The sequence below is a fragment of the Asterias rubens genome, chromosome 9 (assembly GCF_902459465.1).
Source record: "Asterias rubens chromosome 9, eAstRub1.3, whole genome shotgun sequence".
NCBI classification, from domain to species: Eukaryota; Metazoa; Echinodermata; class Asteroidea; order Forcipulatida; family Asteriidae; genus Asterias; species Asterias rubens.
Window position 1 is genome coordinate 16,567,370 of NC_047070.1, and position 21,903 is coordinate 16,589,272.

A 21,903-nucleotide genomic window follows, 5' to 3' on the forward strand; every position below is an offset into this window, starting at 1 on the left:
CCCTCCCCCTCCTCTCATTTTCTGACAATGCTCTCCGTGACGATATATCGTCAAGAATGCATCAACTACCTGATTAACTATTATGAGTTACCTCAGCATCATCACAAAAGCTCTATAGCCCCAGCCAAGGAAACAGAAATGTACACACAGAGATAGACAATGATTATTTACGCAGGACGCAGCCTCGACAGCCTCTATGACTTCTGTTAATACTGTCCATGTCTGTTCTGAATGTACACAAAACCCCCATCCACCAACGCAAACAATTAGATATACTTATTCAAAGTTTGTTTTGATGATTTGGCTTTAGCTGAAATTGGTCGGACTTTTGTCCGAGCACAGGCAATTTTTCTGAACAATAAGCCTTTTGTCAGATGAATGTTTTGCTCAGAAATACACGCTTGGGTCTCTGACTATAAAGCTTCAATACAAGCAGACGCCCACTGAGTTAATGGTTCGTAACTCCATTCACTTTGCCTATTTACATGCCGGACAACTCACATGTTTACTTGAAGTAATTAGTCTCATATTATTATTGATTGTCATTTCCATCGAGTCCTCTGTAAATATACTCCGACTTTTGTACGCCAAAACTACTGAATATCAGAAAATAGCGTATTGCATACTATCCAGTAACATCACACCATGGGAAAACAACCGCATCCCTTGAGGAAAATGACAATAATGTATCACCATGGGAAAACCACCGCATCCCTTGAGGAAAATGACAATAATGTATCGCCAAGGCCTGGATCTGAATGTTGCCAACACTCAAAAACTCATCTAATGTGTTGTGGGCGAGAGACTGCATGATCGAGGCATGCTGCACACCTTGAGTACGAGTCAATTACACTTGTGTGAAAGGTTTAGGCATGATGCGGAGTAAGGTCGCATAATGTTAGTCACCAATAGCGATGAGGGGGATACGCGAAAGGCACTGCGCTCTATGTCTCTGACACCGATATTGAACACAGACTGATCAAAAAGTGCAAATTAGACCACCGTGCTCAGAGATGGCAAATGTCACTTAGTCTCAGTTTGAAACTACACATCCCATCAACTGATGAAACCGTGCAATGGCTCATAAAATTAATGTTGCAACTTTTTTAATTTAAATAAAATAAAATAAAAACCATACATAATTCCCTCTCTGCATTTGCATATCGAGTGAAAATTGTGCAATACATTTTGCACCCCTCAAGAACAGCTAAGAAAATACTTTGCTTTTACACCTGGCAGGTTCCTTCCCCCCATAATGGGAGACTTTTGAGATGCAGGCGGCAGCAGACAGAACGGACCATTTTTTGCGGCTCTGCGAATGCGCTCACATACTTAGTATAGAGCGCGAGCGGTCTGAGCATGCGCACAACTGGCCAGAACTGTGAAAAAGGACAGTCCAAAAGCATCCCATTACCTTTCATATCTTAAATCAAAGTAGACCACAGTCAATGAATGTTTTCCCTGTAAGTCTGTTCGGCTAGCGACCTGTTATTGATTAGACCAGAGACAGCTCATCTGTTTTATAACATCGAAATTTAACTCCAGCTAAAAAATGAGCTAGCTAGGGGGTGTGGAAGTTGTGTAGTTCTTTAAAATGTTCATTAATTTTTGTATAATACTACACTAACCTTCATTGCATAGTGTATGTACCTTTCTAGTCAAGTTCTCAAGTCAAAATACAAAAATTAAAGTGCAAAACTGTAATTCAAACTTCCTTTGGGGGTCTGGTGATAAATATTCATTACCAGTTCCATGGATCTGGTTTATTTTTATAGGAAGTCAAAACCCAAGAGACTAACACAAGCATATGGCTTTGCTTCAGACCTGGGCCCAATTTCATAGAGCTGCTTTTAAAAACAAATTGCTGCTAAGCGAAAGTGAGCAGGTAACCAGTCACAAATTGTAGATGTGACATGGTATTAAGGCTGGTAACCTTAGTCTAGTAAGCATATTTGTTTTGTACTGCTTAAGCAGCTCTATGAAATTGGACCCTGATTGATTCACAACGATGGTAGTGCGATAATGTTTTGCATCTATTTACACGGATCATTTGGCATGTGGAGTAGGACGTCTTATTTTCTGCAATTCAATCCAGTTCTACTGGTATCGCTTTACTTTAAAAACAAACCATTTTATACACACCGGAGCCAAGTCAAGCTGCAATAATCAAACTAGGTCTGTGTTTCTCAGTCTGACTTGTTTTCAGATCACTGCAGACGTCACGTTACAGGGAAGGGAGGGAAGGCGGGAATTCACTAGGGGAGACTTGAAACAAAAAGAACGAGGAGTCATCACTGGGAAAATAGGGGTCCCCCGGGGACCCCCAGTTAGCTTGGTTAAACCTCGGCCAGAGAAAAGGAGGCCAGTGCCTGGGGAGAATGTCAGGAAAAAAACAAACAGTGTGGCGGCTGGGATGAAACTGTGAGGGTTTGCAAATTGAATCAGGGAATCTGTACCGACTTACTCACCCATGTATGGTTTGGTTCCGGACATTGACGTTGCTAGACACCCTTCTTGCAATACTGTAGCTATATTGAAATCTGTTATGTGCACATGACCTGTCGATAGAAAGAAATTGAGGAAAATTAGATAACTGTGAGAAAAGTGGATCCATATTATTCATTATAGTTATTGCATTTTTGTGAGGCAGATCAAGGCCTCAGCGATGACTATAAACTGTGTTTTTTAGGATCGCGCGTCAATATTTCCGTTGCGCGACCGACTACAGTTTGGTCAAAGGATGCTGAATTGAAACATGGTCTTATGAATGTTTCTATCTATCTATTGGTAAAAAGTGAGAAATCACAAAACAGAATTTGCCCTTGAACACACCCTCAGGCCTGATACTACATGTACAAGGGGGCAAAGAATGTGATTGCCTCCATGCCCCCTCGCCATTATTGCCTTGGTGCCCTTGAAATGCTCCAGTAGAAATTAACAGTTTGCTCACCGGATGCCCTTTACCAAGAAGAAAAGACCATCCTCTTTAATATCCTTGGAGTTAACAAACAGACTCTTCACGACAAATTTATAATCTTATGCCTTTAAAAAAAACATACAAACACACTAAGATCCTTTACTCCGTTTTTGATGGTTTAACATAAGGCAAGTGTTTAAAGACTACAGGCAAGGTATCAATGGGCATCCATAGTACCACCCGAGAGAAAAGAACACTTGCGATGCAGAACTCACTGCTAGCAACAGAAGAACAGTCTACGCTATCACCGTCATCTATTTCATCAGCTGGATCTTACTCCTGAGGTGTATTTAAAGGCACTGGACACCTTTGGTAATTGTCAGAGACAAGTATTCTCACTTGGTGTATCTCAAACATATGCATCAAATAACAAACCTGTGAAATTTTGACTCAATAGGTCATCAAAGTTGCAAGAGAATAATGAAAGAAAAAACAACCCTAGTTGCACAAATTAGTCTGCTTTCAGATGCCCAATAATATCTGAATGAGTTAAATCTTTCTCAAAAACTACGTTACTTCAGAAGGAGCATTTTCTCACAATGTTTTATACTGTCAACAGCTCTCCATTGCTTATTACCAGGTAAATTATTATGTTAACAATTATTTTGAGTAATTACCAATAGTGACCAGTGTCTTTAAGATCCCTCTATGATGTTCGACTCATTTGTGGGAAGACTGACCACAGTGGCTAACCATGAACTTAATTTATATGTGTCGTTACTGTTTTAACGATCAAGCCACATTTGTTCGAACACCTGAGACCACTGTTCTGAGATTAAATGCATTATAAAATCTGACCGACTTAATTGTTAACCGGAGGATTAGAAGACAATGAGAGCAAACTGATTGAAATATTGAGTTGGCAACCCGCTGCTTCAGAACCAACACTTACTCAGAAGAGATTTACACAATTCTCCCACTTCATAGAAGAAGCAAATATTCCATGAATAAATTAATGTCAAGTGATGTGCTAATGCTGTATTTTGAGGCCTTTTGAAACTCCCTATTATTAACATGTTTTTTATCTTGATTTTACTGTATGTTCAACTGTATTTGTAACTCAGCCTATAAGGCTGCTACATGTTCAATATGCTTATTTGAATAAACCAACAATAATAATAGTGAAAGCAAAACAAACAAAAACATGTGTAAGTTTGATACAAATCTAAGGACGTTTGTGCTTTGAGTCGTACACAAAACACCCAAACCCTTTAATTTTCAAAGGCACAATGGAGGAAACAAAAAATGAGGAATTCATCTGCTGTTACTCAATGACGGCCATTCGCCTCATTTAAGTTAAGAGAGAAAAAAAATTACACATTCCATTCAACCAATAGTAAATCAGGAATGTTCACCTTCTGGGGGGGGGGAGGAAACGAGAAATCAGTATTGCATTGTGAACACACATGACTTGAAATTAAAGAGACAAGGTATCTACTGCGTAGTTAAAGGGAAGGTACGTTTGGTAATCACTCTTAAAATTAATGGGAATAACAACCTTTGGTTAGAAGCCTACAACAGTGTTTGACAGTTACTCAAGTATGTTGAGAAACATTTCACTTCTACAATGAAAATCATTACAGTCTTAATGGCCCAAAATTTGAATCTTTACTGTCGGAACAACTCTCAAATTGAATGTTTCCAAAACAAATGCTTTGCCTTTAAACATGAGTGAAGGTTTTGTAAATGCCAGGAATAATATAAATGAACATATGAAAGGACGTGTGAAACACCATGCAATTACATGTACACGCAGGCACTGCACAATTTCATAACAGATGGCCAAGTCGGTATATGTCAATGTCATTTGCTATGACATGAAATGGTACATGAAATTTCAGCAAAGATAAAAGGAGAATTTAAACCAGCTGTGGCCAGTCTGATGAAGCAAGCCACTAGTGTCGTGATGAAACGTCACTGATATCACACTACATGTACGTCATAACTGCGTAACCAGAAAATATTCATTGGTTCGCAAAAGAAGAAAAAACAATTATCTCAAAAATTACGTATCAGAATTTGCTCAAGTTTAAAAAATGTAAATAACTGATGTCCAAACCAACACAACTTTATTTCAGTCACGCGACCCAGGTGTAAGATCTTACTAAAGTGAAATAAACTCTGAGCACATTTTTGAAGGCAGTTAAAAGCAAAATTTTTGTCACAATTTCCAGATCGAAAACTAAAAATTGTACAAATTGGAATGTAGTACAGTAAAAAAAAAAAATTGTTGATTGAGTACACATACTTATTAGGCTATTCCTGTTTTCGCTTAAGCTACGTGTACACTTCCTACACAAAGTCGCAAGTCCCAATAACACTATGCATTAAAGCCATTATACACTTTCAGTAAACAGTATTGTCCAAGTCCCACACTTCGTGTATCACAAATTATATATAAAAGAACAAACCTGTAAAAATTTAGGCTCAATCGGTCGTCAGAGTCGGGAGAAAATAACGGGAAAACCCACTCTTGTTTCAGCTCGTTTCGCCGTGTCATGACATGTGTTTATAATAAATCCGTAATTCTCGCTATCGAGATTGATATTGTTTGAATGTTTTCTCAAAAAGTAAAGCATTCAATGGAACAATATTTCAAGAGAAGTCTTTCACCATTACCTTCTGTAAACCCAGTAAATTATTTGTAAATCTGTGAACTTGTTTTTGTTTTTCTGTACAGAAAGTGTATAATGGCTTTAAAATCGTAATGCAGCGCACAGCATGAGAAGACAATCAAATGGCCTCCTGGGTATCAATGTACATAATAAGCCTCATGTACGTGTAGCAGAGTCCACGTCAAACCAAATGCAGTGTTGTTTTTTTGATGTTTTTTTTTTTAAAACTTGCATATTGGCCAGGGCTATTGATGAGACCAAAGGAGCGCTGGACAGCGCAGTTTAACGTTGGGTCAATATTGGCCAACTGTAAACTTCCTGCTGAAATTGATCGGTAACGTTTTTTGTGGAGCAATCTTGGTGGTCAAGACAGTTCCATTCAATGCTGTCTTGGTTGTGCTATTGAGGTCCTTCGGGGCAATGTATTTTTGTCTTCTGGAATGGGTGTTACAAGTACAGCGCGTCCGCTCCTTTATTATTTTGTAGCCAGAGCACCAGTAGGGGGAAACAAATCGTGATTGTGATCAATTGAATTAAAGTGGTCAGGTGTTACTTGTGTTCGGTGCGACATCAACACTGGTCACTTTAAGATAAAATGTAGACGCTACAAGAAAATTTCTGGTCCTTGAAACGTTCCAATGAAACTCTTTGCACATAGAAACACTTTTAATTAAAAAAGAAACCCCAGACATTTATTTCCTAGACACAAATGAAGTTAATGAGCAAGACGTGACAATACTGTTGCCTCTTCGTCAACAACTTCGCCAAAGAATACAATGTGTGCATACTGTAGAATTTGTTGCTGTAATTATTTTACTGTTTTATTTTTTATACTAGCGTCAAGATGTAACATTGTCCTGTGGGATCATTGCTTTATGCGGGCCCTAGATCTGTCATACTATGGTTAATACTAAGCTTGTAACAAACAACCTCGCTGACTTGTTGGAATTGGGTTTCATTAGGAAAATGTCTTTGTACACAGCGTTCCTCACCAACCATCCAACTAATCAACTTAATATCAAGGGGGATTTCTTTCTTGAATGCAATCAGGTGAGGTTACTTGGAAACCAAAATTAGATGTCTCCATTCTCTGTATTCCTTCTCTTTAGATTCACTGTGAAATAATTTTTATTGACAATGGTAAAGAAGGACAATGATGTCTGTCGGTGGGAATTGTGTCTGTGAATTCAAATGTACATAAACAGGCTGATTTGATCATCACAATCCCATACAGAAACGCATCAACAATATTTGTTGTCTATATAGCCCTTATTGAATAACCCCTCTGTTGCTATGAAAGTCGCCATCTTGTAGGGCGAACCGTATGCAGGTCTAAACGCGTACATCAAAGAAGCATGCAGCACTCACGGTTTGATTTCTAGATCACATGCGCGTACAAACACACGTACACGCTCACAGACACCATTTTGTAGGGCAGATATTTGAGTAGTGACCTCATATTCAATACGGTCTATTCACCTTTTATGAAAAAGCATGGTTATGTCCAAGCAGGAAGAATAATCCGCAATTGGTATTCACAATCTGAGAAACATTGCTAAGACTTAAATGCTTTTGAATCCCTACCTCTAAAACACAATCCATTGAAGGGAATGGTTTCTCAAAATGTTAGACATAATCAACAGCTGCAGTGCTTCTTACCAAGAAAGTTTCCACAGTCATTAATTTTTGGAGTATACCTTCCCTTTAAACAGTTTCTGGAGAACGTTAGAGCATTGCCTTTTGAATGCGGATGAAAAGTGGTCTCAGCAGAAAACTTCCATGTATGCATTTCAAGTATTACTTTCAAAGATTGAAAGGAGAGTGTCCGAGTTGAATTACACCTTGCTCTATGATTACACACACTTGTACACCTCGGCATTTGTAAAAAACAGTCTGAAAAACAAGACGCCCCAGTCAAAGGTAATGCTTAACCTTTATGTAAGCGAACACATGAATGATCTGCTTACAAATGGCATACAACGCCATTCCTAATCAAGCAAATTATCAACGAGGAATCTATTTTTAAAAATACAAACCCAAAAAATTAATCATAACAAAAGAATGATTGTTAAAAGCACCACTATTTGCAACTCAAAATTATTGCTACCATAAAAACTTACTTGGTAATGAGCAATTGAGAGCTGTTGATTGTATAACACATTGAGAGAAACAGCTCCCTCTGAAGTAACATACAGTGTTAATATTAATAGACTACAGGCCTGAAACCTTTTTTAGGCATCTGATGAAAGCACACAAATTTGTTCTACAAAGTTGTTTTTTTTCTTTCATTATTCACTTGCAACTTCGATGACCAATTGAGTCCAAATTCTTACAGATTCGTTATTTTATGCATATGTTGGGATACACCAAGTGAGAATACTGGCCTTTGACAATTACCAAAGGTTAGGTGTCCAATCCGGTGCCTTTAAGTAAACAATGTCAAGAGAACTCTAGTGCTAAAAGGACTAATGAGTCACTTACCATCTTCATCCAGTAAAATATTGTCCGGCTTGATGTCCCTGTGGCATTAAACAAAATAACATGACATGATTAGAACGTTATCTTCAATTTCTTTTTGTTTAAATTCGGTTTTGGGTTGAACAAAAAAATATCGGCTAAAGCAGGACTTGAGTCTCCAACCTCTGGATTACCATGCTAGTGCTCTACCAACTGAGCTGTCGACTAGCCCTTCTTTTGGTTGTCTCCCTACTTTGGGTGCAAGTCAAAAGCCTTTCAACCTGTAACCGTTTTTGATACAAGCTGGGAAGCAACAGCCGAGGGATCAAGGTACATGTATGGGAAGAGCAGAGTTCAAAACCATAATTTCAGGAGACAAAATTACCATGTCCATCAACTTTACAAACCGCATTATGGCTTTTATGTTTCAATGGTTATCAGAAAGCAATTGCAGTTTTTAATCTAAAGCTCACTTGAGTTGTTGCTATAGTACCTGTCCTCATGAGAAATGTTTAAAATGTCATCATTAAAGGGAAATGTAATATTTAACTTTGTGATGTACTCATTTTCCAATAGATACATATAGAGTCCTCAACATGTGAGTGAGGAAAAAGTTACAAGTTTCTGACTGGACCAATAAACCGGGGCAGTGCATGTATGTATGTATGCCTCATTTTGAAAGGGCAAGGACACCAAGGCATTTTTCTCCTTGGTAAAGGGCACCCTACATGTAATCTCTAGTAAATTGTAATTTTCTACTTAAGAGCATTTCAAGGGCATCAAGGCACAAGGGGCATGGAGGCAATCACCTTCGCTGAGATTAAATCAGCTGATCCAAGGAAAAGTTGCATGCCTGAAGAGAATGAACATACAACCACTTATCATGGTGTGCGTCTCAAAGGAAGCCAAGTCAGAGGGCTTGTACATTCCAGTATACCATGGCAGGATATCAGCCATGGCGAACGGCTCAAGTTATTGCCATTCACAGGAAGTGCCTACTCAAATTGTCCACCAATCCCGGTGCTTATTATGAGAACCTTTGTTGCCTTTTTGTGACATCAATATTTCCAAACCAAAGGAAGAGGAAAAATAAAACTGCAGATGTGCAAGGACATTTTTCTAAACAGCGACATGAAGGCTAAAGAAACTGGACACCTTTGGTAATATTCAAAAATGTGAAAATTTGGTTCTCAATTAGTTTTTGAGAAAGAAGTAATTTCTCACTTGGCTTTTTCAGGCATCTGATGAAAGCCTAATATTTGTGCAACAAGGGTGTTTTTTCTTTCATTATTCTCTTGCAACTTTGATGTCCAATTGAGTCCAAATGTTCACAGATTTGTTATTGTATGCATACCTATATTGGGATACAACAAGTGAGATTACTGGTCTTTGACAATTACCAAAGGTGTCCAGTGCCTTTAACTGCCAAAAACCACAGGTTGTGTGAGAGGAGAATCCGAAAACAACAACTTCAGCCTGTCCCGCTTTCTATTTTTTTCACAAATAGCTTAGGGCATAGAAAAAGGTATCAGGTGTGCTACATTGATGAAAGTACAGACACCTCATCTGACAGGCAAACAAACAATACATCTGCTGAAGCCCCTAGTATTGGATAGTAGAGCTTCCAACGGTCCTGGGATTATGGAAGTAAGTACCATCTGGGGAACAACTCATAATAAATGTTGCTTCGGTGGCAATTTCTTTGCGAGCAAATCAGTGAGAATCAACAAAACGAAGCTGAAATTTCACTTTGAAATTGCTTTCTTGATGACTGCGATCCACATGACCATACAGTGTAGTGTTAGTCAGAGGGATGTCAAGATGTCCTTTGGACACCATGTTTTATCTGTCATTTACATGTAGATGTATTGTAAGTGAACTATTTGGACAACCAGTTTTTAAATTTCCAGCAAATATTGATACTTCTGTTAATAACAAAACCTGGCTAAAACTATGCACAAGACTACATGTAATATGCAAAAATAGAAAAAAGGGAAGGTACATATATGTACAACTGTTTTCAAGGGTAGGAAAAAAATCATTAATGGTTGGTTCTCTTGCTAGTCTGAAGAAGCCTTCCCTACATGTTGGTACACCTATCAATGATGTACATGTAGAATGTACATGTAGCACCAGTGGTACATTTAGGTAAACACAATTATGTGCAGGTTTTTCTCTCTCAAGTATAAAGCAGGCACCCTAAAGGTTCTGTGTGTATGAAGGCCACAGTCCATAATATTCCATCTCTCTCAAAACTAGTCCGAGCAACAGGCCTATTGATTTCCCGGCCCAGTAAAATTAGGGTTATGAAAAGGGAATAATGAGAAAATGGAACAGGGACATTGGCAGCAAGTGGCCAAGGGAGATAACGGGGAGAGTATCAGGTGGATAGATCAGGGAAAAGAGACGAAGGCGGACAGCGTTGTAACCAGTGCTAGGCAAATTTTAGGGGTGGGCTCTAAATCCAATTTAATTTAGTCCACCAAGGGCGAGTGGTTCAACAAAGTTATTCATGTTAAGATATGAGGGCCATCACTGCTGAAGTGCAATCTGGGGCAAATCTTTCATGTTAAGATATGAGGGCCATCACTGCTGAAGTGCAATCTGGGGCAAATCTTTCATGTTAAGATATGAGGGCCATCACTGCTGAAGTGCAATCTGGGGCAAATCTGTGCTGGGCAGCACCGTTTTTGTTTGCTAAGAGTGCTGGGTGAAAGTTGTTAGTTACTGGCAGGCCTGCCCAGCACCGCTCACCTTGGCTACAACACTGATTGTAACCATAGGCCATATGGGGGGGGGGGGGTATAACGAAAAAAGGAAGTAATAAAATGTTTACCAGTACGATTTTGAAAAGCCGAATGAATTGAATGCAGATTAAGGCATTCAGACTTGAAAAGAAGACACTCTGCGGCCATTTCATGTTGCCGCGAGTTATAAGCACCACTCTGGTTTATATTTTCTGTGCATTTTGCCGATATTAATGTTGTCATCCAAGTGACTTCTTTACATGCCCAGCTATTGTCCGGAATTACTTCAGATTTAATTCCTCTCTCTCCAAATAGTAAAACCTTGATGTATTGTGACTGTATGTAGGATGACATGATTTAAAATGTCAGGTTTCTTTGTGGTGTCGGAACTGATTCAAAGATGAATCCTTCATTTCCGAGATATGGGTCAAGGAGTTCTGCATACTTCAAAATATTTATTACTACAGACATCTTTCTATCTTCCCCTTCTTTTAATGATTTCTCTTTTATTTCATCTTCCCCTACATGTACCTCCTCCCCCATTTTTCAAGGTCCGTGGGGGGGGGGGGATTGAAGGAGATACCTCAATGGTGCGTTTTGGCGGCCGTAACCAATAACTGTTTTGGTCATTGGCCAGTGAATAACCATTGGCCAATTCAACCAAAACAGTTACTGGTTACGACCGCCAAAACACACCCAACAGGAAAGAAACTCAGTGGTAGACACCACAGACATGCCTACCACAGACAGCTGATGGCAATATAAACTACTGAAACCAAGCAAGTTTCCAACTTAAGTTTCCAGTTTCAATTCCATGAAGGAGGTAACATCAGGAAAGAAACTCACTGGTAGGCACCACAGACGTTCCTACCACAGACAACTGAAACCAAGCAAGTTTTCAACTTCAGTTTCCAGTTTCAATTCAAATGTGCAGTTGTAAGTAATTGATTTCAAAAGGTGAATGAAGAATATCAAAGCTACTACCACAACCATGTCAAGTAGTGACCTGGAAAATAATATCACAGTTCAATGGAATGGTACTCACTCGTGTAGCTACCAGCTATGTACTGTATAAAAGCTGAACAAATAATTGGTTGATTGGTTAAGATTGGTTCTCCTGCACATTAAGCAGGGCGGTACCATGTTTTCGTCAATAGTAATTTCATTTGAGGGAAAGTTAATGTCGCCGAACTTCGAAACGCGAGAAAATAAAGAATTAAAAGCGCTCTACTACAGCGAGACTCCACTCCCCTGTGGCAAGGGGAGGATTGACTTCATTCATGTCATTGCATTTTGTAATCAAATCCGACTGCGACGCTTGCATAGCCAGGCCTGGAATTTCATCTTTGAACATGTTAAAAGGGCAAGGCCTTATTTCATTTTGCAAAGGACACTTCCATTAGAAAATCTTGGGAAACTTTTGAAGGGCACAAGGGCATTGTCAAAATCTTTTAGATTCCAAAATATAAGCAGCTGCACTAAACATTTTGTTGTGGTAATATACAAAGTACAGGTGTATCTTTTATTAGGCAAGTAACCATGAATTCGTGGACCGTTACATGTATAAATGTATGCCAATTGGTTTGTCATACTATGAACAAAGAAAAGAGAGAAAGAGCAGCAGTTGTAGAAACATGACAAAGGTTGCATCAACAGCTCTCCATTGCTTGTTATCAAGGAAGTTTTTGTGCTCAAACTATTTATGAGTTATTACCAATAGTGTCCAGTGCCTTTAAAGAGCATTCATCTCAGTTCCTACCGTGTTATCCCAGTCAACATCTCAATGAATTCGACCACTGAAGGGAGTTCATCGTTTGAAATCGAAATCGCTGAAAGATTATTTGAAGATTGCCCCGACTGAGGAGACAATAGGACAATGGCAGCTATATTGACTCCCATGGATTGGCAAAAGTCGAAAGGAAGCTCTCGCTGCAAATGAAATCATGGTCTGAACGTGCTTGATGAATAGCACTGATTTCCCGTTGGGAGATGAATTTTATGGGGGGAGGGGGGTGAAAGGCTGTATGCTTTCTTTTTGAAAGGGCAAGGGCAACCAATGCATTTTCTCCTTGGTAAAAGGCGCCCTATAAGGAAATCGTACATTTCATGGGCACCAAGGCAATAAGCCATTTTAAGATACATGGTGAACACGTTCATATGACACTATTGGGTTTGAGTAAATTTGCATACAATGTATACACCCAAACCACTAATGACCAGGGGGCATGGAGGCAATCATCTTCGTTGCCTCCATGATCAGGCCTTGGTTGAGATAGTTAAAGGAAGATCAGGAAATGTCAAGCCTCACCTGTGAATAATCCGATGTGCGTTGAGATAATCTAAGGCCAGCGCGATCTCGCATAGATACAACTTGACCCGCTCGGCGTCAAACTTGACACCCTGCTGTATGTGGTAGCGGAGATCCCCGCCCAGGAGTAGGTCCACCACCATGAACATGTCCTCCTCATCCTGGAATGTGAACCACAGGTTGACCAGGAACGGATGCTCTACGTTCTGGAGGATCTCCTGCTCCTTCAGCACGTTCCGCACTGCATCCTTGCGTATGCACATTGCTTTGTTCATGTACTTCATCGCGAACATCTTCTTGGTGTCCTTCTTCTGGACTATACACACCTGAAATGACACGGAATAATATACTTTTTGTTAAACCTTAGTCCATGGATCATGCTCATCGTTTGTCTTGCACTTGTAACTTATGTGACCTGAGGGGACACATCGCAAGTTGGCGATTATTACATGATATGTAAAACATGAGGTGGAATGTTATGTTACTGTTTTAACAGGTCTGCTGTCTTCAGGCATTTTAAACTGCAGCGTTTTTCCTTAATCCGTTTCCAAGTACCGTTTCTGGACCAAAAAACTGGAATAATCTTCTACCACCAATTACTAATTGCCCCTCAATTAGCTCGTTTAAATACCGACTAAAAACGTTTTTACTAAATTCCCAACATAATTGATCGATTTGCTTTTTTATACTGGTAGTTGGCTTAGCCTTTACTTACTTACCTACCTACTTACTCGTCTACGTTTTCTAATTTGTATTGTTTGTTTAATTGTTGTCCCTTTGTTTACTTCACTTACATGTTCTGCTTCATAGTTATATTTACATTGTTTAACCATGGTTAAACCTTTGTGTAGTTATCTACCGTAGTGGTATGTATTTATTTATTCGTCTATTTAGTGCTGTATTCCTGTTTTGTTCTGTAATCTTGTAACGGGCACATCCGCCACAAGCCTCGGCTTTTAGGATGATGCCTCCATGTGATGTGAACGTGGAAATAAATGTTTGATTGATTTGATTTGAAGGGGCCGCACTACTAACGTATTCATTATTTTTATTGACTTGAAATTGTCTTTAAAGTGCGTCTCCAACATAATGCAATCTCAAAATTAGCTAAGCATGGACAGTATAAAATCCATGACAAACCATTACCTTTTTTTTTACACAAAGTTTTAGGGGAGTTTCTTTCTATGACCAAACAAAAAATCTTTGGTCTATGAGTACTTGGTCTCTTCTTGTCTGATAGATCTGTTTAAAAAGCCATGTTTATGCATGCCTAGCTCCCTCTTCAATCCAGCCCAAGCCTACCCCACCGCACCCCAAAACAGCGTTCAGATCCCCATGAGATATCCAGGCTTCTCCACACTCAGCTGACCTCAAACCCTTCATGATGAATGCTCTTTTATCTCTCTCTTCCCCAGTGCCTCAATGACTGATCACCTTCTTCCGGACGGACCCAAATTCCAGGCACCGTTTCCAGATTGCAAAAGTCTAACCATTAAAGATGCAGATCAACAGTTAATCTCGGGCCTGCACTTACATGGTACCAGTTAGATCTGCCGTCCACAGTACGTTCAAGTGAGTTACGAGGGGGAGCTTTGTCATCAACTTGGGGGCTCTACGAATATTGGATCAGACATTAACAGACACTTCTGTAGTATTTTGATAGAGGGACAGTACAAATACTGGCAGGCCTAAGGGTTGTGATGGCATGGATGGGGTTTCATCAAAAGGCATGGAGTATTTGGTTTATCTTCGGCGCTAAAACAAATATGAGAGAGGAAGGGCCAAATGAACATGAATAATTGTGTTGTTTAAATTTGTACAGTGGCTCTCACTTTCAGTACCTTATGGAGACCAAGGACAAAACAAACAAAAACGGAAAAACAAAAGGTCTCCATAGGGGAATTCTAAAGACTGGGGTACTCGCTACACAATGAAATTGTGTACAAAGTTTATGGACAAATGTTTAGTGCAGCTCTTGCCAAAGCATGCAAATAACTAAAGAATGTGGAATGCAATGCCAACCTGAGAACGAAAGAAGTCCTCAGAATAACGGGACTTAAAAACAATATGTGGACTTACACACGTCCACACAGTGTTGTTTTATGTTTAGTGTTGAAGAATTTTCTTAAAGATGGTGTCCTACATGTAGATTGGAAGCTTACAAAGCAAATAATTATGGTTTTAGAACATGGATGGTACACGTACAATAATTTGGTAACAGACTAAATATACATCCGCACAACTAGTACATGCTGTCAGATTTTTGTGACAATCCTTGGTGACAAGTTTTTAAAGAAAACATCCCTTCAGCAAGCAAGCATGCACCAGTCTTTTATGAGTCATTTCAATCAGAGAGACATTCATGCAGTCCCCTCATCAAGTTGTTTTGAACAGAGTGAATATGACAGTCCGACCTAATGCAATGAGAGTTCCACTCAGTGCGCTATGACAGCCCCCGTTGGCTTGTATCACTAATGATCTGGAGTCCCTGCTGCTACCTGTTCCCCCAGCCAAATATTGATAATCATGAAGGTGATGTTACATCCACACCCAGTAAATAGAAATTAAATACAGCGCGCTGTCAGTGAGAAGATGTCTGGGACGGCTGAGATGGAGAATGATTCAAACATTTTGTGATTACCTCTTCATAATGAGGTCCTGAATTAGACTTGACTCAAGCGCAGGGTACCGTGATCAGAGTACAGCGACTGATTTCGCTTGTATTGCAGAGCAAAATGCTATAAAAATGTTTCAGTTGCTAATCTAAAAATCATGATTTATTACTCAGTATTGGCACTCTATTGTGCACAACATAATTTCAGTATAAGTTTTTTGCTAGACGCAAAACAAACTGTTGGATGAAATTGTTCCCTGGAGTAATCGCACAACAGGGCTCAACATTATTGTTGGACAGGCTTGAGGCAAGTGATTTTAGTGTCAAGCCAGTAAACTAACGACTTGATAAGCCAGGTGATCTTAATGTTGAGGTCTTTAAGTTTCCAAGTACTTCACATTAACTCAAATGAAATCTTCTCTTAGTGCTTGTTGGCCTCTCCACAATTTGTTATTTTTTATTAAATCATGTGCCCCCTCTTGTGCCCCCTTAATATTTTACCCTAGTTTCACTCTGAGAAAATTCCTGATAAATTTGCAGTCTGGATTATAAGCACAATGTATAGCCTCTTCATCTTCCCCCTTTCTTTAAAAGAGAAAACAAATCGGAGAAATCAAAAAGTCAATGACTTCTTGAGTTTTGACATTTGAACATCCATATGAAATTACAAGCACTTGTAATGCAAAAAGTACATGTCTGTTGTCAGGTAAGACGATGTTGGATAACCTCCTATAATGGTGCCCCATCTTCCCATTACTTCACACCTCAACTCATGCTGTCAGTGGTCAGTAATCCAAAGAGACAACACTTTGTTTTAACTACGTCAGCTGTCAGTGCTAGTGCTGACAAGGCGCTAGTGATCAGCTCATGATCTGGAGCCATGATCTGCATGGCTAAAAACCTCTGCTGTCTTCTTTAAAGATTCAGAGATTGCCTCCATGCCCCCTGGTCATTGACTTGGTGCCCTTTCAATACAGTAAGTATGAAATTTCCTCATAGGGTGCACTTAACCAAAGAGAAAATGCCTTGGTGCCCATGCTCTTTCATAAACGAAGCCTACATTAGGCCTGCAATCCATGTTCTTGCATTTCGGTTTCAACTCTTTTTATGGTTGAGGGGATCAACGACTTCATACCGTACATGTCAGAAGGGTTGAATGTTTCAATTGTCTTCTCTAAAGAAGTTTGTAAAGAACAACGCGCTGATTCTATATTTGTCCCTAATAGACAGAGAGGAGCACATTGAACATGAGCAGTCTCGTGATTGATAGTCTTAGAGACATTGTATGAAGTACAAGAGACAGGTTCAAGACTTCTTGATCAACTGCAGGGAGACTGCAGCTGAGGCTGACATTAAAAATAAAACACTAAATGATGGTGCCTGCTCTCATCCTTTCTTGAAGTCCCACTAGTTTTTTCTCTCTCCAAGACCCCCATCCACACCAACAATAATTTGGACAAAAAACAACAAAAATAACAATAAATTAACAAATAATATTTCGTGTAATATTGCTTCATCTTGGCATCATTATTTCAACCACTGATAAACTTGCCTTTAATTGTCCTGAGAATACATGCACCAGTCCTACACACACTACATCTTTAATAAAGGGACGCTGTATGTTAAATGTACTTTTCCCTTTCACTAATATTAACTAACTTGATCGTTAGGCGAACCATGTAGCTCTAATAGGCACTTAATGAAGCCTCTCAAACGATGTACTTTGAGTAAGGATGACTAAAGAGTACAAGTCAAAAACGCAAAACAAATTACTATTCGCCTGCAGCGATATGTGAACAGAGTGTAAAGTCATCAAGTGATAAACCAGCATGCAAAAGTTTCGCTCCCCAATCTTGATTCTTGTTTTTTTCATCTTTTTTATTTTGTTTTTAGTATCTGATTCACAAGAGGGAATGATTGCAGTCAAAATACCGACAATATCGAAGATTCAGTTGCTATCACAGCCGACGATCAGCCGACACTGTATAGGGTAATTTTTTGACACAAACTTAATGTTGCTGCCACATGACGACCGGACACAAAGCTCAAGCTGTCAACTCTCTTCAAGATCCTGTTCGGATAAAAGTTGCGTGAGACGAGCATTGCATGTGGATTGGTAAATCTGGGATCGTACTGTGGCTGTATACACGTGTGGTGCATACAATATTGTGTCAATTCTAATACACCTGTACAAAGTGTGCATCTTTTCTTTTTCTTTAATTTCTCTTTGCACGTTACACTGGCAACCAATGATGTAACCAATGCATCATCCCAGTTTGGCTCGTACGTGACCTGTATAGGGATTATTCCACTCAAGACTCAAGACATGTACAATTTAAAATGAGAAAGTGCTAGAATTAGCACTCCATTCCTGAGACTCGATTACGAGGGGAAATCTACAAGACCACAGGACTTGTTGCTCAAAATGAGAACAATTTATTTATGATTTGTTTGAACAACCAGAAGACATGTAAGAGAAGGTTATACTATAGAACTCAATCAAAGGTATTTTAACAGACTGAAAGCCAACATTTGAATGACATAGGCCCTACTACTTATAGAGTCTAAAGGTATTACTATCCAACTGAGTTAAGTTTAAAAAGATCATCAGACTTGTCTGGTCATGATTATACTGTCCCAATATCGTGAACACTTTAACTACTAGCCTCAGGCCGGTGAGACCATAAAATACTGGATATGAACTTCCTCAAGACATCATCGAGCTGCCCACCTTGGAGCAGTTCAAGGAGGCCATCAGATGCGAGTAGGCATTCAGAATCATGTTTTTACTTGCACATCTCTATTTTGTATATGTTTTGACACCCAAAGAGTACACAAACCATCCACTTTCGGCAGCCGCACCCCTTATGCTGAACAGGCCAAGTTGACAAGTAGCTGAAGTAGATGTAGAAAGTGTGTGTTCAACTAAGGCCTAACACCACTATTTAGTTTTATACCTCCAGAGCTGTCACTCACACTGTTTATTCCTCGCCATCAAGCACACTCTTCTTGTATTTTCATAGTATATGGGCTTTCCTATAACACTTTCAGATGCCTGGAAAAACTCACTACATGTATTGGACTTCAGACCGTAGGTTGGGCACAGCTGATGGACAGCGTTTTAAAGTGCTCTCTCACCAGTCCAGTTTTTAAAAACCGGCTACAGACATTTTAGATCTCAAATACTAGATATAAATTGAATGGCTTCAAGGCAAAGTATACTTTTGTTTCTAAGAAACCTTTCCACTCTTATAATCCTACATGTTTATGTAGATAAAACTAAGCTGTGAAGACTTAATTTCAAAAGGTGGTAGAGTTTTTTGAGATATCGCCAAAAAATTTGCAACGCCTATGCCCACTACCTTATCTAGAAATTCAATGTAGGGCCTAACATTTTGAAACATTTGAACATTTTGTAACAGTATGCAACTCTTATTCTAATTCTAATAATTCAATACCCACTGTATAGTTAATGAATACTGCTAAGGAATGCATCAATTTTTTATGGGACAAAGTGCATTATAAATGTATACTCAAGTGCAAACATGCATTCTAGCTATATTGATTTCCCACTGGGTTGAATACAAAGTATCCTACATCCTAGGTAAAAAGGATTGTACATCCACGTACAAAGTATCAAACATCCTACGCAAAATAAGGGTGAGGTTACAACATATCTGTAAGATAAACAACTAGCTATAGAGTCTCTCCAACCATCTCCAACCGACTTCCAAGAGGCTAGATTCTGCATACTATCAAACATCAAGATGTTAATTTCTGTCCTCAATTTCACGTGAAAGTGTTAGAGTGCACGATAATTGGATTGCCTGCCACAAACATTTTGGTTCAAAGTGCTTCGTTAAATATCAGGTAGCTCCTCAGAAAACTTTCCAAATTTGATTGAATCTTGGGAAATATCTTCCTGTTAACCGAATTACTTTGATAATAATGAAATTTGTTGGCATATTTTTGTGAATTTGATTGAACTGTTAGGAGCTCGCACAATTATGTTTGGACAGTTTCGAGGAAAGCCCAGGTCAAGCTAGACAACTGTTAAAGGCACTGCACACTATTGGTTATTACTCAAAATAATTGTGAGCATAAAAATTGCTTGGTAACGGGCAATGAAGAGCTGTTGATAGTATAAAACATCCCTCTATAGCTGTAAGACGTAGAGGGATGAGAAAGAGGTAGTTTCTCACTCAATCACGAAGCCTTTTTTAGACATCTGAAAGAACACACATTTGTGCAACAAGAGTGGGTGTTTTGTTCTTTTCCTATTCTCTTGCAACTCCAATGACCAATTGAGTAAAAAAAGTCACAGATTTGTTATTTTATGCATAATGTTGGGATACACCACCAAGTAAGAATACTGATCTTTGACAGGTTTCCAGGGCCGTTAAGAGAGAATGTTGAATAAGGTTGGGATACACCACCAAGTAAGAATACTGATCTTTGACAGGTTTCCAGGGCTGTTAAGAGAGAATGTTGAATAAGGTTGGGATACACCACCAAGTAAGAATACTGATCTTTGACAGGTTTCCAGGGCCGTTAAGAGAGAATGTTGAATAAGGTTGGGATACACCACCAAGAAAGAATACTGATCTTTGACAGGTTTCCAGGGCCGTTAAGAGAGAATGTTGAATAAGGTTGGGATACACCACCAAGTAAGAATACTGATCTTTGACAGGTTTCCAGGGTCGTTAAGAGAGAATGTTGAATAAGGTTGGGACTGGCTCTGGTCCTGAATGTTCACATTTATAAGCACTCCAGACTTTCACAGTTTATGGTGAACATGATGAGTGAAAGCCTCTTGTGTAAAATCACACATGGTATCTCAATTTGGTCAATAAGCAGAGATGCACACATAAAATTCGATATGCTGAAATGAAAGGCTGGCCAATTTCCTTCTTGTCACAAGAATTACATAGTGCACATGACAAACGACCAACATTTAATCAAACCTCCCAAATCAAAAGTAATCTTGAGTATGCAGTTAATGGTTTACTTTGATAGATCTGTGTGCTACAGAGTGAAAGAGTGTGCACTTTCAGCACGCTAAATTTGACAAGCAAAATGGGATGGCGCCAAATCGTTATTGCACGATGAAACACAAAATATTATCCAGTAACAACATGTCCTAACCAATGTGCATAAAATCATGTGGATACTTCATAACAAACAACAGAATACCGCGTAGAGTGTATTATAAACCTCTTTGCAATACCCACCCTCCCCCACTTCGATAACCACCACCCCAACAACAGGAATTATTTTTTACCTTTCCAAAGCTGCCCTTTCCAATGGCTCGTAAAATCTGGAAATGGTCAAAGTCAACTGAAACGAAAGAAAAACAAGAAATGTTGCTAATTAGAATAAAAGAAAAGCAAAAGTAATGCATGACTGTTGTTTAGACAAATTTCATAAAACCTGGAAGCACAAAAACTTGCTAATCACAGAAAAGTATTGCTTTTAATAGAAACAGATGATCAGCCCAAATTACATTCAGTTTATAATTGTTGCTTAGCAAAAAAATATTTTGTCAAGCAGTGTTTTATGCTTTAAAACAAGTTTATGAAATTAAAAAAAGATGATTTAAAATAAACCACCACCCTGAAACAAGTCGATGACATTCAGAAAGGTTTGTAAAAAAGCTGGAAGTTTGTTGTTTACAAAGGTGCTCCATTTCAAGCAGATTCGAGCTGAGAACATCTGCTTAGAGCCTATAGGCTTCCTGGGAGAAGCCCCTGGGCCCAAATTCATCAAGCTGTTTTAAATGGCTCTTATTTCCCCCAAAAAAGCCACAGAGATTTTCTACTCTATTAGTAAGAAAATACCCACCTGCGATGTTTGCACATGCGACCTGTAAATATGCATCTGTTGGTAATGGAGTTGACATTATTTTCTGTTAGAATTATCCCAAATCCTCAAGGGTTTTCTCTCCATAGTAAGAAAATAATCATCTAATGTACAGTATACGTATGATAGCATCAAATGAAATGCACATGCGCAAGAATTGTTAGTATTTCAGAAGTGACATTTATGCATTTTCTGTAACAGAACACTAGTTGAACTTCATAAAACAAAATTAGCCTGGCGCCAGTCAAGAATTTTGTTTCTCGCTTATTCACATCATGCAATGGTACGTGGTTAAGACATGTAAGCAGACAAAGCAAGATACCACG

At 39.0% G+C, this 21,903-nt stretch overlaps 1 protein-coding gene across 1 annotated transcript in view; it reads right to left on the reverse strand.

Annotated features, from left to right (window-relative positions):
- Window positions 1-21,903, reverse strand: part of LOC117294890 (serine/threonine-protein kinase 32A-like) — a 73,920-nt gene that overhangs the window by 33,205 nt on the left and 18,812 nt on the right. Inside the window, exons 4-7 of the mRNA XM_033777438.1 lie at window positions 21,000-21,055; window positions 13,105-13,430; window positions 8,074-8,111; window positions 2,469-2,558 (exon numbers count right to left, since the gene is read on the reverse strand). Coding sequence (XP_033633329.1) covers window positions 2,469-2,558; window positions 8,074-8,111; window positions 13,105-13,430; window positions 21,000-21,055 — 510 coding nt within the window. The remainder of the gene's footprint in view (window positions 1-2,468; window positions 2,559-8,073; window positions 8,112-13,104; window positions 13,431-20,999; window positions 21,056-21,903) is intronic.